The 16,083-nt window shown below is 50.6% G+C and overlaps 2 protein-coding genes across 2 annotated transcripts; both read right to left on the bottom strand.

The window, feature by feature from the left end:
- Positions 1-1,454: 1,454 nt before the first annotated feature.
- Positions 1,455-8,749, bottom strand: C1R (complement C1r). Its single transcript, XM_074145958.1, has 11 exons — positions 8,690-8,749; positions 7,655-7,883; positions 7,228-7,420; positions 6,904-7,047; positions 6,560-6,756; positions 5,915-6,062; positions 5,709-5,830; positions 5,029-5,107; positions 4,464-4,604; positions 2,978-3,052; positions 1,455-2,744 (listed from the first exon to the last, which is right to left on the bottom strand). The coding sequence occupies exons 1-11, from the start codon at positions 8,695-8,697 to the stop codon at positions 1,942-1,944; spliced, it is 2,139 nt and encodes a 712-aa protein (XP_074002059.1). The 5' UTR covers positions 8,698-8,749; the 3' UTR covers positions 1,455-1,941.
- A 4,899-nt stretch (positions 8,750-13,648) lies between these two features.
- On the bottom strand, positions 13,649-15,396 carry RBP5 (retinol binding protein 5). The gene is made up of 4 exons (XM_074153390.1): positions 15,232-15,396; positions 14,790-14,968; positions 14,210-14,311; positions 13,649-13,789 (listed from the first exon to the last, which is right to left on the bottom strand). Exons 1-4 carry the CDS (start codon positions 15,302-15,304, stop codon positions 13,736-13,738), a joined length of 408 nt encoding a protein of 135 aa, XP_074009491.1. The 5' UTR covers positions 15,305-15,396; the 3' UTR covers positions 13,649-13,735.
- Between the last annotated feature and the right edge of the window lie 687 nt (positions 15,397-16,083).

The following is a 16,083-nucleotide window of genomic DNA, read 5'->3' as shown; positions in this document are numbered from 1 at the left end:
AGCCACTGGAAATCTTACAGACTGCTATTAGGAAGCTTCTGCTTTAGTATGTGATGGATACTTCAGCAGTAGAAATAGCTCAACAAAGTACAATTTGGAGAAAACTAATCCATTTTAAGTTCTGAAAAGGTGACTTTCAAACTAAGGTAAGACATTTCCATAGCTTCTATGACCACAAAACCACTCAAGCAAGCAGTGTCACATCGTTGCTCACTAGCTCACTGATTAACTCCAGCCTTCTGGAAAAGGAGAGGAAGAGAAAATGCTGAAATCAATTCAGGAGACCAGAGGAGAAGAGAAACAGAAGTGTGGCTGAATGGTCCAGGAGCAGGAAACAAGAAAGATGCTTATTTAGCTTGGATTCTGTTCCTATGAGGGTCACAGATTCCTATAGGGATTTTAGGTGTGCCTCAACTTCCCAAAGTTTCCTAGTTTCCTGCAGAGCAGGAAACTCTTTAAGATGGCTTCTCAGTCATTTTCCTCAATTTTTACAAAGACTGAAGAATTGGGTGTTTTGTTGTTCTTGTCACCTGTACTCACTGAGCGTCCCAGAAATTCCCTGTTCTTCACCTGGAATATGCTCCAGTTGCATATGCCTCATTCTCCATTCCCTCCCCCAGACCAGAGTTTATCCATCACTCCTGTGCAACTGGACACCTTGTTTTTCCATGCTCTTGTTGCCTCTCATGCTCCCCTTTTGCCCATATAAATGGGGAAAATCAACAGAATTCTGACCTCTGGAGATCAATGATGAATTTATATCAGATGTGCAATTTCACAGGTCACTCCCCAGGGTATATTATCTCAAAAGCAAATGAGAGATACCGACACCTGAGAAGATCTGGAGCTGGATCCCACAGAAAACAGTGTGAGAAGGCAACTATGACCTTACCCCCAGAGTTCCCCTGTCAAGGTCTTGCAGACTTCATTTCTCTCAGTGACTCACAAGAAAAAGGTAGGTTGTTCCGCAGTAGCAAAACTAGTTAAGAGGCAACTCCAGAGAATATACAGAAAATACAAGAGGAGATATCTTCTCTCTGAGTCACCATCATTTTAGAGCTGCTGTCCTGCAGTCAGAGCTTTATTTCATATAGTACACAAAAAAAAAAAAAAAAGACCATCCTCAAATTCTTATCAGTAAAGGTTCCTGGGCTCTTTTCTCCATGAAATTGGTTGTTGTCTTCCATGTCTTTTGAATGTGGCATCACACAGACAACTTATTTTTGCCTCCCTTGAAGCCACCTGGAGTTTCAGACTGGGTAATCTAATGGTAGTTTTGGGACAGGTGAGCAACTGCCACATGCCATTGCAGAACTGGAATTACTTTAGTGGCAGGTAAAGCAATCCCTATACAAAGTCCGTAAGTCGCTTTCAATGCTTCCATATTCAGTGATGGGGAATATTTAGTAGTTGTTAAAAACAAAGACAGAAAAGACGTAACACACCTGGTTTCTCCAGCAATGATTTTAATATTCATAGAATCTCACTGATGCCAACGGGCATATGCACACTGTACTCAGCAGAAAGTACCACATCCTTCAAGAAAGTCTGCTGCCCTGCAAGCTTCCCACACAATGGAGTACAAAAGTAGACTGCAGTAGTCTGATGATACCATCAGCGCTTGAAACAATAACACGTTTGCTGTCATGAGATTTCCTGATATTATTAAGGCTTCATCCAGTAATAAGATTTGGAAGAACTAGAATATCCACAAGAGCATTCCATAAGCTGCCAATGGTGCAGCAGCTTTGGTAAGTTTTGATGGTATCACCAAGAATTCATCAAACAATACGGTGGCTCTCAGAAGTGCTCACGATGAAGGTTACATGGTCTGCGTGTTTGAAAAGCCCTTGGGGCATCATCAAAAGCTTTAGATATGCTTTGCTGTGTCTGGAAATTTATAAGCTATCAGTGATTCTTCAGCTAGTAGGACAGAAACATTTAGAGCCTTTCCTCCCTTACTATCCCTTTGATCCAGTCCACATAGTTGAGGATCTTGGTGTAGAAGCCATAACCTTCGGCACAGCCGATACCCCAAGAGACAATACCGGTAGCCACCCAGCGACCACTTTCTGTGTCTAACGCTGTGAAGACACTCCCGCTATCCCCCTGGCAGGTATCCCGTTTGACTGTGAGGAAGCCAGCACAGAACATGTTCTCAGAGAAAATCATAGGCACACTTCTCTTCTTACTGTCCAGCCAACTCTGACACTTCTCTCGAGCAACCGCTGGTAGGCTCACATACCTCAATTCATTTGAAATAAAGTTTTTTTCCACACCAAAGCCGCTCACATAGCCCACGTGCCCATCCATGTAGAACAAGGTGTTGGTAGTATCTGGGAGACAGATGGGCAGTAATGCAGGGCCCAGGGTTACCGGGTGTTTCAGCTCCAGCAGGGCTATGTCCCCATTGAAGTTGTAGTCATCTTTAGGGTCGTAATCTGGATGGATAAAGATCCTACGTACAGGGTGGTTACCCATCTTGTGGAGCTCTTCTACCTTGGTGTGGCCGAGGAACACGTTAGCCTCCTCTGCTAGCTGCTCCAAGCTTACGTTGTTCCCTCCTGCCCCTTTGGGGAGGATGGTGTGGGCAGCCGTCAGGATCCAGCGGTCACCCAGGAGCGCACCACCCCCTCGTCCATGGATGCCAGTCAGAGCCTGCCAAGGGAAATTGCCTGTCCTTGCTGGCTTGCCACCCAGGATCCGCTGGACTTCAGTAATGGGACTGACTGGCTTCCCACACACTGTGAAGAAATGCAAGGAGATCATCACACTCTCTGTTGCCCTGGCTTGTCTCTCTCTTTCCTGCACCACCACCCTTCAATTTCACCTTATTTTTGCCTTCCTGGATAGATTTCCTTGCCCTCCCTCACCGACACCATTATCCTCACCCCGCTCCCTGCATGTTGTCCCGGCTTTGTACTGACTGTAAGCACGAATTGGTAAACACCAAAGTAAGTCAGAGTTTCTTACTGACCTGGCAAGCAGGTGGGAATCCTCACCTGGCCATCTCGATCCACCCAGGTTCCCTCAGAGGAGCAGGTGAAACTGTCTGTAGGATGAGAGGGAAGTGAATGAGACCCAGGCCTGCCAGGCATGGGGTGGGAAGACAGGAATAGAATAGAATAGAATAGAATAGAATAGAATAGAATAGAATAGAATAGAATAGAATAGAATAGAATAGAATAGAATATTTTCTAGGGGTTCCTCTCTCCAAGGTATCCCACATGCTGCACTCGGCTCTTCCATCCCAAAAGGCACCCTTTCCCAGGAAAAGCCGCCTGTGGTACAGTCTGGAATGCCTCCATCTGGGATGGCATCTACATCTCGATGCACCTCTGTTCCAGGGGACCAGTAAAGTTCAGGCACTGCTTCTGTAGAAGAAAAGCCTGAAGAGCCATCTGAGTGAAGTCCTAACTTCGCTCAGTCCGCATGCTTGTTGAGCTCCGTTTGACCTCATTTAGCCCAAAGAAGGGAGAGAAGAAGTAAAGACATGGATTTTAGATTCAAGTTTCTGGTCTCTACAGTTTGCAGAGAGTAGGACAAGGTGGTTTGTTCCAGAAACAGGAAAAGGATGAGTCAGTTACCGTACACGCTCAGTATCTATTTCTGAGGCTTTATTGCAGGTCACCTCTTGCATGTCACCTCTCAACACAAACTCCAATACCTCCAACATCCTTGCTTTTCTTAGAAAGTTTGTGCTGGTGACTAAAAATAATTTGTATACAAGTTAACTTACACTGTAATAAATGCTTCCAAGAAAGTGTTTGCTGTTTTCTTTCAAAATGGACTAAATTACAATGACTCCCCAATCAGAATTTGGCTGGTGCTGATATTTACTGGCTCCTGATTTTTTTTCTGATGAGATTGAGCTCTGACTCTTTATGAAGGAGTTAAACTCAGATGCAAAAATAATCAAATTCAACATTAGTACCAACTTAAAGCATTCCTTAGCTGCTTGTTCCTGGCCCAGCGCTAGCATGTCACCTCTCTCAGGGCATGCCATACAAGTGTGTGTCCATGCTGGATGTCCATGTCTATCCAACCATATCCAGGAACTGATTCAGCTTAAAAAATCTATCAAATCAAATCTTAAGTGTAAAAAGAAAGCGTGTGAATGGTTTTGAACATTGCCTTCATTTTTTCGACCTGCTGCATAAAAGTAGGTGTTTCTGTATGTATGTTATTTAGCCCTTAGACTACAGATGAGAGAGTAAGACCCCCTGCAAAAGTTAAGGAGAGCATGAAGGAGGGATGTGATGGACTCTGGGAATGAAGCAGGGTTGGAACAGGCTGAGACAAGAAGCCTCAGGAGCTATGCTGCAGAGTCAGGGGAAGATTGGAGAGCCTTCACAGGAGGAAACCATGACTGTTAAGCCTGGGGAGCAGAGACAATTTTAACTGGAAATTTGAGAGAGCTTTTCATGCACAGATTTCGGTGTCTGTGTGGGATTAGGACTCACCACCCCCTGTTCCGGTGACAATTTGATAATATGGCTTATTGCACTGGTACGTGATGACTGACTGGTAGCTGTTGTTTGCAGGTTCGTTGACATAGATGAATGCCCCATTGGTCAGGTCTGTAGGGCTGCCACAGTTCACAACTACAAAAAAGAAAAGAAAGAGGTGAATCAAAGACAGCCTTACTGCCTGCAAGCTTAGGCTCAACTTGGATTGTGGCCATGATGTGAAGGATAGAGAGGACCAGTTAGCACAGGGGGCCGAGAGAGGGTGTTCCAAAATGGACCCCAGACTGGGATCTTTTGCTTTTAGATGTTACAGCATTGTATCAACTTTTAAGTGATATTTTATTCGTTTATGTAAGGGAGGAAAAACATTTAAGTTCTTGCAAGTGGAAAATGTAATGAAATTCAACAGTGGACTAGGTGACCTCCACAGGTCCTTCCAACCAGGATATCTGTGAGTCTATGGCCACAGGCAAATTGAGTCATAGAGGCTGAGCTCCTCATATGCTTGGAGGGGGAAGGCCACGGCAGGGGGCATAATCCCCATTCTTAGATCACTCACTTTCACAGCGGGGCATGGATTGATGCCACGTCCCATCAGCCTGGCAGACAGCTGTGAAGGACAGCAGCTTTCGGTTACCCTGCATGGGAGAGAGAAACGCCTCTGTTAGTTGTACAGAGCCTTACATTCCCATCCCCACATTAAAATACTATTCTATCTGCCCATCTTTTCACTGCTGTCCAGTAGTTACCCCTCTGCAGTCTGTTCCAGTTGCTCTCCTCTCCTCTTGCTGCCTTCTCTCTATCCTGTGTTTGCCACAGGCTACAAATTCTTCACAGCAGGCCAAGATAGCAGCAGCCAGCAACCATAAAACCGTGACAAGTCTGGGGAGCTACCCAGTCTGGGCAATAGGATGGCAAGGGAGGCAGGTAACATCTTCTGCTTCAAATCTCATTTCGTACCCCTCCAAAGAGGTATTTTTGTTTACCAATGTTTCCTGGGATCTTTGTCTCTCGTCTTCTACCAGGGCTTCATGAAATAGTAATTGCATAAAGAAAGGAGCCAGGAGAAAGGAAGGAGAAAACACTGGAAGAAAGCCGACAGGAGCAAGGACAAAACAGAAATTGCAACAGGTTGCCATGCGTGAAATCTCCAAAGAAAGTTTTACTGAAAGGTGAAAGACTTACACAAACTCAAGAGAAGCCAGAATATGGCTGAAGGGAGTGGAGAAGGGATCTCACCTCCATCAGGTTATACCCAGTCTTGCAGCTGACAACGATATAGTCCTGAAACTGATACACAGGCTGCAGGTCTCTGATGATGGTAAACTGATCCCGTGGGACAGGCTGTGGGCACCGTATTTCTGTTAGAGAATGGGACAAAGTGAGTTGGGATTAACAAGTGGTGTAGATAGGCTGTAGTAGCCTCTGGGGAAGAAATGTCTTACTCTCTGAGGTATAGTGGATCTTCCAGCCACGGCTGAACCCTGACTCATCGGTGAGGAAGAGTATGTCCACCTCATTGCTGTTGGTTTCAATGCTGCCAGGTGACTCCTTGCCACAGAATTCACCAATCTGTCTTCCTCTTGCTTGGATCTGGTGAGGAAAAGTTGTATCACAGGGACAGAAACACACATGCCTCTCTGCCCCAGTATCCCTATTTCAATCCAGACCAAGTTTGCCACTGTGCCTGTGACGGCGGACAGGGCTGGCTGTGTGACCCATCTTTGCTGATGTCTGCACTGACAGATCAGAACAAAGGTCTGAGCTACCAACAAGCTCTGCTTCTCCCCTACTATGGGCAGCAGAGCTATCAACCCCTTCATGTCCTGAGATTAAATCAAAGGGAGATAAAACTGGAAGAAGGATGAGTTTTGTGGCTCCACTCACAGGGGCCTGTGACCACGGCCTCTGACCTCAGGATGCTGGTAATTAAGCACATTGAGGGAGGGACAAGGGAAGAGCTCAGTCCATCATGCTGGGGCATCCTCCTTGTACTGATCCCATATTTCTCATCTGAACAGTGGTGTCCCCACAATTCCTGTCCAGGTCTGGCAGCAGGGTTGGAAGTAGAGTTGGCTAATCCCCAGTACCTTGAGCTGGTCATAAGGACAGTGGACTTGCTGGTGTTCATCAATCTCAAAGGGTTCCAAGAACTTGAGTATGATAGACAGGCCCTTTGGCAGACGGATGCTGTAGTTACAGCGGAGGTCTTCAGGATAGTGCTGGGGGTACTCGGGGCTGCTCAGGTACCCAGATGCCTCTGTGAACAACTCACTGCTGCACTCCACTGGTGTAGAGGAAGAAAGCAGAGGTCACATTGTGGAGCTGTGTCTCCTGCAGCCCTGTCAATTCCTCCCTAAGTCAATTCTCCCACCCATCCTGGCTGAAGGGCTCCTTCCCCAGAACCCTCTGATCTTTCCAAATTTCAATTTACCTTTGCAGGAGTGGTGGTCACTCTGAAGCTGGTAGCCAGTCCGGCAAGAACAGAAGTAGCCACCCACATAGTTGTGGCAGAAGTGCTGGCACTGAGGCCTTTCCTCTTCCTCAACAGCATTGTTAGGGTCACATTCATCAAGATCTGAAGACAGAGGTAATGCAGGGACAAGAAGAGGAAAGTGTTAAACCTCTCTGCTGTACACTGGAAGTACATAGAGATTCATATCCTTGCTCACAGCTTCTCTTTGTTTTCCTAACAAGGAGGAAAATTGGTGGAGCCACACAGGCTTCTTTCTGCGTGCTGAGGGTATTGCCTACTCACCTACAGCTTGGTAATAGGCCAGGAAGCCCCTGTAGGGAATCACTGTGCCATTGTCTTCATTGGAGAAATCGGAGTGAAATGCCAGGTGCATCCTGTTCCCCTTAGATACAAATTCCTTTCTTCCTGGGTGATTGCCTGTGGTTGACCCAGGCTGGCCACAGTATCGGCCCAAGTTCTTCTTGTCTGCTTTGATCTGTCAAGGTTAAGGGGAAATCACTGTAGCCTCAGAAGATTCAGCAAGCTTCACACATCACTATTACCCAGCTGTGAGTTGCCAGTAGTTGCTCCACCCATTTCTATCTTTAACTCCTTCCCTTTCCTCTGTGGGAAGCGTGAGAGGAGGCCTGGTGAATGAAGAGCCATTGCCCATTGCATGTGGTGGCCACTAGATTCCCATCTCCAGACACCCTTTGGCCCACGCACATACCTTAACATAGTCGTAGAAGCAGGACTCAGATGGCTCCAGGTCAAAATATTTGAAGGTCAGCTTCACCACATAGCCTTTTGGGACGTGGATATTCCAGATGCTGATGTTACTGTTGGGATATGGCTTGGGATAACCGGGGGATCTAATCTCCCCAAAAAGCTTTCTTGGGACTGGACTGGAACTGATCACTCCCAAAAAGAAGGCGGCCCACAGGAGGAAAGGAACGTGCCTGTGAACATAGCAAGTAAACTTTGAATTGCACAAAATTAGGACATCCAAAATCAGGGGAGACTTCACAAGTGACTTGTGCACTGTCTAATGGAATCCAACACGGGAGGCCTAGTTCCGGGTCCAACTTTTGGCTTGGATCACTCAGGAACAAGGAGGACAGCTGAAATGAAGACACCAGCACTACCCAGGTTCCAGCAAGGCATTGTCACTCAGCCAAAGAGATTCATCAACTAGGAGTCAGTTTGAAGGAGCAAGGGGGAATTCCCCGAGCAACATCTCCTTGTTCCCAGCAGCCATAGGGCTGGGTCCCTTAGAACCTGGGGAAGTTTGGTTCCCTTTGGCTCTAGGCCAGCAGGTCATTTCTGTTTATTGCTCGTCTAGGATCTCTGCCCAGTTCATTTGGTGAGGGTCTGGAGAGCTCAAGCTCAGTTTGCTGAGGAGCAACCCCGCTGTGCCTCCTGGGCAGCCCTCTTACCCGGTCATGCCTCAATTCCTCTCCTCCAAAAGCTGATCCGCATTTTTTTTTTTCTTCTCATTCTGCAGATAGCTCCTATTCCTCTCTGGGGAACGGGGGACTATCACTGTTGCTCCGAAACAAGCTCACCGCCCAGATCTCATGAAAAACATCAGCCAGGAAGATCCTTCTTCCTCAACCCTACGTGCTAGCAAAGCTTAAACGGAGGGACAGCGAGATGAGCTCAGCCCCTTGGACCTCTTCTCCTTCCTGGAAGGGTCTAACCCTCCCGTTCCCTCCCTGCAAAAGATCCAGCTGCGTCTCCCCCCTCCCCAGTTGCCCCCACTCACATGTCCATGCGCTCGCCCACCGGGCACGCAACCCCTGCCCGTCCTCCCCGCTGCCCCGGCCGGAGCTCCGGAGCGGCGGCCAGCGGGAATTCTGCCCGGGGGCCGGTCAGGTAGGTGGGAAGAGGCGGAGGGAGGGAAGAGAAAGCCCGACTGGCCCCGGACCAGGCTCCCCCACAACCCAGCGCCTGCTGCCCTCTGCTGCCGAGCTGCTGCCGAGCTGCCGGTCCCCCCCGGCCATGCGAACCCAGGCTGCCGGGGGTGCTCTTGGGGGTCCCTGACATCCTAGCCAGGCAGGAGCCATCTGTCTCTTCTGGGCGAGAAGGCAGGAAAACGATTGCCAGAGACCTTTCCTAGAGCTTGATCTGCAATCCAGCGGCTGCTCTCAGGTTGTTCCCCCCCTAAAGATGTCCTCCGAGGAAGTCTTCCCCCACTCCTGCTGGGCAGTTTTCTGGTGTAGGAAGACCAGAAGTTTTAGTCTGAAGAGATTAATTTAAATTTAAAAAAAATCAAACCACGAAAAAAGTAAACTTTTCTCTGTTCTGGCTTGCTGAAGATCATTTCAGAAATTGGGGTTTTTTTGGGATGGGAACTGAAGATCATTTCAGAAATTGGGTTTTTTTGGGATGGGAACTGGGAGCTTCTTCAGGGAAAGCAAGAAACCTCAGACATTTGAGTTAAATAGATACCAAGAAAAATGAACAAACCTATAGAATTAAAAGAATTCTGAGACAAGTCCCTTTTCAAGGACCCTTCTTGCTGTTTGTTCTGCAAGCATTTTTAGGAGAAACAAGATGGATAGATAAGGCCTTCAGTATTTAATGGGAAAATGAGAAAAGATAGCAGCTTACAAACACGTTTCAGGCTATTATCAACACAGTGCCCAAGACATATATTGTGTGCCACCAACTTTGCAAAGTTTAAAATTTTGTGGCTTCCAGACTTTGGTGTAAGAGATAAAACACCGTATTAGTGTTTCCCCTTAGAATTATGGGTGGCTTCGGAGAAATTAGCAAGTTTCATGCATTGAAAGCATAGGAAATAATTCACAGCTACAAAAGCATGTTGAATTAAGGTGAAAATAGCGTTAAAAATTATGAAGAAAGCATCTTTGTGATATTTATGGAAGTGTACTAGAGAACGTGCTCATCAAATGTCATAGAATCATAGAATGGTTAGAGTTGGAAGGGACCTTAAAGATCATCGAGTTCCAACCCCCCTGCCATGGGCAGGGACACCTCCACTAGAGCAGGTTACTCAAAGCCCCATCCAGCCTGGCCTTGAACACTTCCAGGGATGGGGCATCCACAGCTTCCCTGGGCAACCTGTTCCAGTGCCTCACCATCCTCACAGTAAAGAATTTCCTCCTAATGTCTAATCTAAATCTCCCCAAAGATCACATAAACATGTAATTAGTGCCTCTGTAATAACAGCATATGGCCCCACACATCAGAATTAAGATTAAGCAGGGGACATTACCCCAGCACTTCCTGAGGTCCAAATATCTCCTCTGCATGATGAACATACTTGGGCAGGGTCACTGCTGTGCTGTGCTAGAGCAGGTTCTGCTGGCTTACTGTCCCACCAGAAGGGACGTTTTTATTCGGAAACCACATCTGGAAAGTAGCTGGCAGGGACTGGAAACTACTCTCCAAGAGATCTGTTATGAACAAGTTACCAGTGGGAAGAGTGTTCCCCCGCAAAGCACGGCTAGACAGAGGTGATAGAGGATCATTTGTAAGGGAGTCGGTCATTTCAGTGTGTTCTTGACAAGGAATCTTCTATCCAGAGGTCCCTAATGGGAGTTCCCCATGGCACTTTCAAGGCACATCTCCCATGTCTTCATTTCCTCCCCCTGCCCCGATGACACCACCTGGGCTACTAGGAGAGTGCTTCAGCTGGTTAAGATAAGGGTGGTTAGCTGGGGAGTTGCCTAATTGCTGTAGCCCACCTCTAATATACCGTGTCCCATGGACCCACCTGATTTGGACAATACGTCTGTGCCCTCAGTCCTGCTCCAGTGCTCCCACTGGTGGTGTTCCCCTTCAGATGCTCTGTGCAATCCTGTTCTTTACGTTAGGTAGGATCCAGGAAATACCTGGTACCGTTTTTCCCTTGGGAGGATGTCTTTCTTTGTGCCTTTATTTGCTTAAGGGCAGAATACATGTAGGACCACGGAATACATGTAGGACCATGGAACACCAAAATCAGCACCGGTTTGCTGCTTGCTTGACTCAGCTGGGTTACAATAGGACTGGGCAGTAAAGCCAGATAATATGAGAGCAAAGTAAAGAAACTGCAGACCTTCAACACAGTCAAAGATGCCAACATCTTCTCACGGAGGGAGACTCCTGCTTTTGAGCGCAGTGTGTTGCAGGACGTTGTTGGAAAGAAACCTGCTCTGCAGCCTCGGAAGCTGTGAGATCATCCTTTGGTGTGCAGTGCCTCTCATCCACTAAGAAGGAGAAGATGAGCTGGATGCTTTGTCCTCAAACTTGAAGAAAGGAGGACAGAGAAATATCTCTGTTGGGCCTCCTACAGCTACACCACCTATCCTACAGTACACCAGGGCCACAGAGACAGGCTCACCTGTAAACACTGAGCTGCTTTCCCAGGGCACTCTGCCTTCAACCCTTTGGTTTGATTATCTATCTTGGTGCCTTTTGGGGACACCCTGCCACTAGCCATAGGGCTTGGACTTCACACAGCCAGGCCTGTGCTATCCAATGGCTTACCACTTTTTCAGACAAATCATGCCACTCCTGAAGCTGTGGCTGATATGGAGAAGATGACCTACACCAAAAGGCGGCTTAGGAGTGGGTCTTCCCCCTGGTATGAGATGGTGAGAAGCATCATCATCTTGGTGGTCTGCTTCTGCGTCTTCTAAATCAAGGAGGAAAGACAAGTTGTAATACCCCAGAAGGCATGTAGTTCTTCAACACTAGCCACTCAGCAAGAGGCAAAAACATAGACAGTGTCCTCCTAATATCACACCTCATCCCCTGCCTTATGCTAGCATCCTCACCTCCTGCAGGCTCGTGTCTAAGCGCTGTAGTACTCCTGCGCAAAGTCCTGTCGCGTAACTACAAAAGAAACCCAGTGAATTATTTGTGCTGGTAGTTACTAGCTGAAGCCGCAGAGTAGGTTACAATACTATCCCGTACGGTTATTATGAGTGTGGACCACATCAAGTGGGTATGATTCCTATCTATGGTTCTGGCACACCCAGATGCTTCCTGAAGAGGAGAGGCTGTCATGGATATATGATAGCTGGCAACCAGTCAGAAGCAATTCACTTGGCGTATCACCTCACAGACACGTGACAATTAGGTGGATGGCTGGCATGCTAGTCGAAGTGTCTGGCTAACCACTTGAAGGCAATAGCTGTCTACCATCAAACCAGAATGTAGGCTCAGAAAATGAAAGTTTGTACCAGCTTGTGGTGCAGGGCCTGAAATGAGTTGATTAGTTGTTGATCACAGAGTCTAGAAGATACCAGTCTGGACATGGTGAGCTTGGTGCTGGGGATCAGAAGCATCTCTGAGGGGTGTTCATTGTATAGAGGAGTATGAAGAGGTCAACAGTTGAACCAGCTTCAGCTGCTGTCAGCCAAAGCTCTGCCTTTTGCAACCTTGTGATACAACACAAAATAATGTAAAGGTTCCTTATGAGAGAGGGAATGATGGGTTGTGGAGGTCTGCACAGAGCAGATAAATGACATGGTGGATGGTGTGGCTATGGTTGCTCGTTGGGTTTGACCGTGTCCCACCCAGTGGCACTCTTGCGCTGTGGACATTGACAAGGTGCTGCAGTCTGGGGTGTCCTCAGAGACAACCTTGAAGAGCCAGAGTTCGACATTATAGGTACAGCTGCAGCTCCCCTACCCCTTGCTTATCACATGTTTTGAAGTAATGCCTTTCTCATGGCACTCATCTTTGCAGTTCTCTGAGAAGAAGCCCTTTGGAGAATACTACATTTTAGATGAGCTGCTGGAGGAAAAAAATGCATTTTTGCAGCTCAAAAAGGGCCTGTATTTTCAAAATCTGCCTACCTCTTGGTTCTCTGTGCTGTCAGTAGCTGCACATTCCTGTGTACCCTGCCCTTCAACCTTTTGTTGGGGGGCAAACACAAGTGTCCTTAAGAAATAACTGCCTGTGGGCTCATGGACCTCCCATCAGATGTCTTCATTAAAGGACATCTCTGTCTCTGGCACTGGTCTGGCTTTTCAGGGTACCTCACCTCCTTTGGTTCTGTCCCTTGGTCTCTGTAGAGAGGAGCTGTCAACCAGGAGAGCTATGATGGCCATGGGGGGACACTGCCAGGAACACCAGAAGGAATGCTGGGGCTAGAGGTGGTGGCCATGGTTTCCTACACCAGGAGGAGAGCCTGAGCTTTCCTCACCCTCGGGATCTCATCAGGAGCGCAGTGAACGTGCCCCCACCCTCGGATTTCACACCATTACGTGAAAATCCTTGACTCTGAAGGACAAGTTCTCTTTTCTACCCAAACCTGCTGGAGAATCCTGGGATCCTGAGAAGAACGCGGGGTGCCCAGGGGACAGCAGAAAACGAAGTAGGCTGCGAAGAAGAGGCAGCCTCAGCCACCCTCGCCCACTCGGGCATCAACTCCTCCTTCCCGGGGGTCGCAGCGCGGGGGGGGTTTGGCCGGGGCGGCGGGAGGAGCGCTGGGGCTGCGGGGGGCCGGGCCGGCCGCGGGGGCAGCCCCCGCACCGCTCCTCCCCGCACCGCTCTTATTCTGAAAGGAGCCTCCGTGCAGCCGACGACGGCCCATCGCCCTCCCCTGCCCCGGCCCACCCGGGCCGCCTCCTCTCCCCGCCTCCCGCTCCCCGCAAGCCCGGCCCCGCCGTCACCCCCGGCCGCGGGAGGGCCCGTCCCCTCCCGTCCCGTCCCGGCCGATGCCGGGCGAGAAGGGAGGCAGAAGAAAAGACGCTGCTACGGTCAGCTCGCTCGGGTCTTGTTTCTTTTTCAGATCGGGGCAGTTTGCACTCGGGAGCGAGGGTGCCGTCCGGGCATCCGTCCCGGGGAGCGGTCACTTCACTTTCTGGAAAACCTGGACACAGACCTCGTCTTCAGCCGTCATGCGCTGGGGAAAACGGGGGGGGGGGGGGGGGGGGGGGGGAGGGCGAAGAGGAGTTTAGGCTGGATCCTCTACTTCCCTCCCTCTCCCAGCCCTGCCTGCCCTCCCGCTGCTGGCCGGAGTCTTGGAGGCCACATGCTGCTGTATGTCCTTCCCGACCCTCCCGAAGCCACATGGGGTCGGGCTGCAGGGCAGGGAAGGGCCATTGCCTTTGGCTGAGCTGTGTTAACTTTTAAACCCTGGAGGCGGATGTTTGTGTGAAGTGGTGGCTGCCCACAAGAAGCCGGGGCTGAAGTCTGGAGAGGAGGTGGAAGGAAGCTGCAGGGCTGGCTCGGAGCCCGTAGCACCCACACCGTGTGTGTGTGTGTGTGTGTGTCCCACCCACCGCAGTCGGGATTTAGCAAGCTGAGCTGGACCCCTCCTCACCAGATGCAGCTGGTCCCCCTCCAGCCAGTGCCTCCAGCCTCGGTTCCTCTTCTCTCCTAGTTGCTCACACACCAGTTGATCCCCCTCCCAGGAGACAGTTGTCTGAAAGAAAAGAAAGAGAAGGGAAGACATGGTCCCAAGACAGGCTGGTCCTGGCAATACAGGTTTCCAGTGATGAAACGCTGACCGTTCCTCTCAGACACATCTTCAAATGCAGTCCCTGATCTAGTGCCTCTTTGGTGGCTCCTTGGGACTGATGCTCGTTGTGGGAGGTGAATGACCCTCTGGCTTCCAAACGCAACAGAGGCCTGCCAAGTGGGCTGACGACGTGTCTTTTCAGGGCTTTGCTCCAGAGGATAGTACCCGCTGGGTCCCAAAGTACTGGGTTTCTGGCTGTACGGTTCTCATCCCCTTTACAGTGAGTGATTTACTCATAGAACCACTTATTGCTGGACCTGCAGGGGCACGCCAGCTCTGGGCTGGGCTCTCAACTGCTTCGTGAATCAAAAGCTGAGCAAGTTCCTGAACTTGTAGTGCACCCCAGTCCGCTTGTCAAACTGCACTGCTTGGGGCTTCTCACCTGGCACTTGCGTCCATCCACGGGTCCCAGGTCTTCCTCAAACTGGACTCCCAGGTCAAAATCCATAACATAGTCCCGCAGGGAGGTGATCGTGCGGATGACCATGTGATCTCCCGTGTGGATGATCTCTTTATCAGGCTTCAGGAGGCAAACCAGTTTTCGCAGGACCACGTTGATATCTGGAGGATGAGAGGGGAGATCTGTGGACGACCTGGGCCCCTCCTCTAGCAGCATCCCCACAGAGCTCCTCCACTCTTTTAGCCAGGGAGCCCCAGCCGTGATACAACCTCCCCTTCTCCCACCACAGTGCAAAACTGATGGTCGCAGGCAGAAGGACCAGAAAGTTCCCAAACCCCTTCACGCCCTTCCCGTTTTCTGGCATTTTTGGAGACAGAAGGGAGCGAAAGAGGAGGAAGGAGCCGGATGAGGAGGATGGAGTTACCTAAAGCACGCAGGTAATTGTCCATGTTCTCCTGGGATACGAAGCGGTAATAGCCGGTGAGGTTGGGAGGCATCCCGGGGCGGAGGGACGGGGCCGACGGCGAGGAGGAGAGAGGGCCAGGAGCGGGACAGGCACGGAGCTGGAAGCGATCTCGCTCGCCGGGCGGGCCGGTCTCTCTCCCGCGGTGCGGGGACGTCTGCGGGGCTGCCCGGCTCCCGGGCTCCCCGCTGCAATAAGAGTCCCCGCGCCGGGGGGCGCGGAAAAGGCCGGGACTGCCCCTGCTTCCAGCATCTCCGCCTCGGACGGGGAGGACGTGAGAGCGGCAGGTCACCTCCTCACCCCCCGCCCTCCGCGGGGGCTGCCTGTGCTAAACTCTTGGCTGCCGACCAGCGGCAAGCCCTCCTCCTCCTCCTTCTTCCTCCTCCTCCTCCCCCTCGCCTCGCCTCGCCGCCGGCTCTTTCTCACGCCGTGACGCCCGTGGCTGCGAGCTTCCCCAGAGCAGTGCCCCAGTGCTCCCTCCCGCCCCGTCGAGGAGCCGGGGCGGCAGGCTGGCGGCTCTGCCTTGCCGAGCCCGGGGCGGACGGGCGGCGGGCTCCGGCTGCGCTCCGCAGCCCCTCGCCCCGGCACCCCACTTCGATCCTCACGCCCCCCCTACCCCCCCGCTCCCGGGCCTGCTAGGATGCTTCCCGCGGCGAAGCACCGAGGGCCGGTTTTGAAGCCCCCTCACCAGGGCCGGGCGCTCCCCCCCCCCTCCCCAGCCCTCGCCCCTCTCCGTTCCCTGCCCGGGTTGCGGTGAGAAAGGGAAAACGGCGGTTCCACCGCACCGCGCAGCGCAGCGCAGCAACCGCGCCC

Source organism: Numenius arquata, chromosome 1 (assembly GCF_964106895.1).
Source record: "Numenius arquata chromosome 1, bNumArq3.hap1.1, whole genome shotgun sequence".
NCBI classification, from domain to species: Eukaryota; Metazoa; Chordata; class Aves; order Charadriiformes; family Scolopacidae; genus Numenius; species Numenius arquata.
Note: the sequence above shows the minus strand (reverse complement) of the source record. Positions and strands in the feature narration are given on the sequence as shown.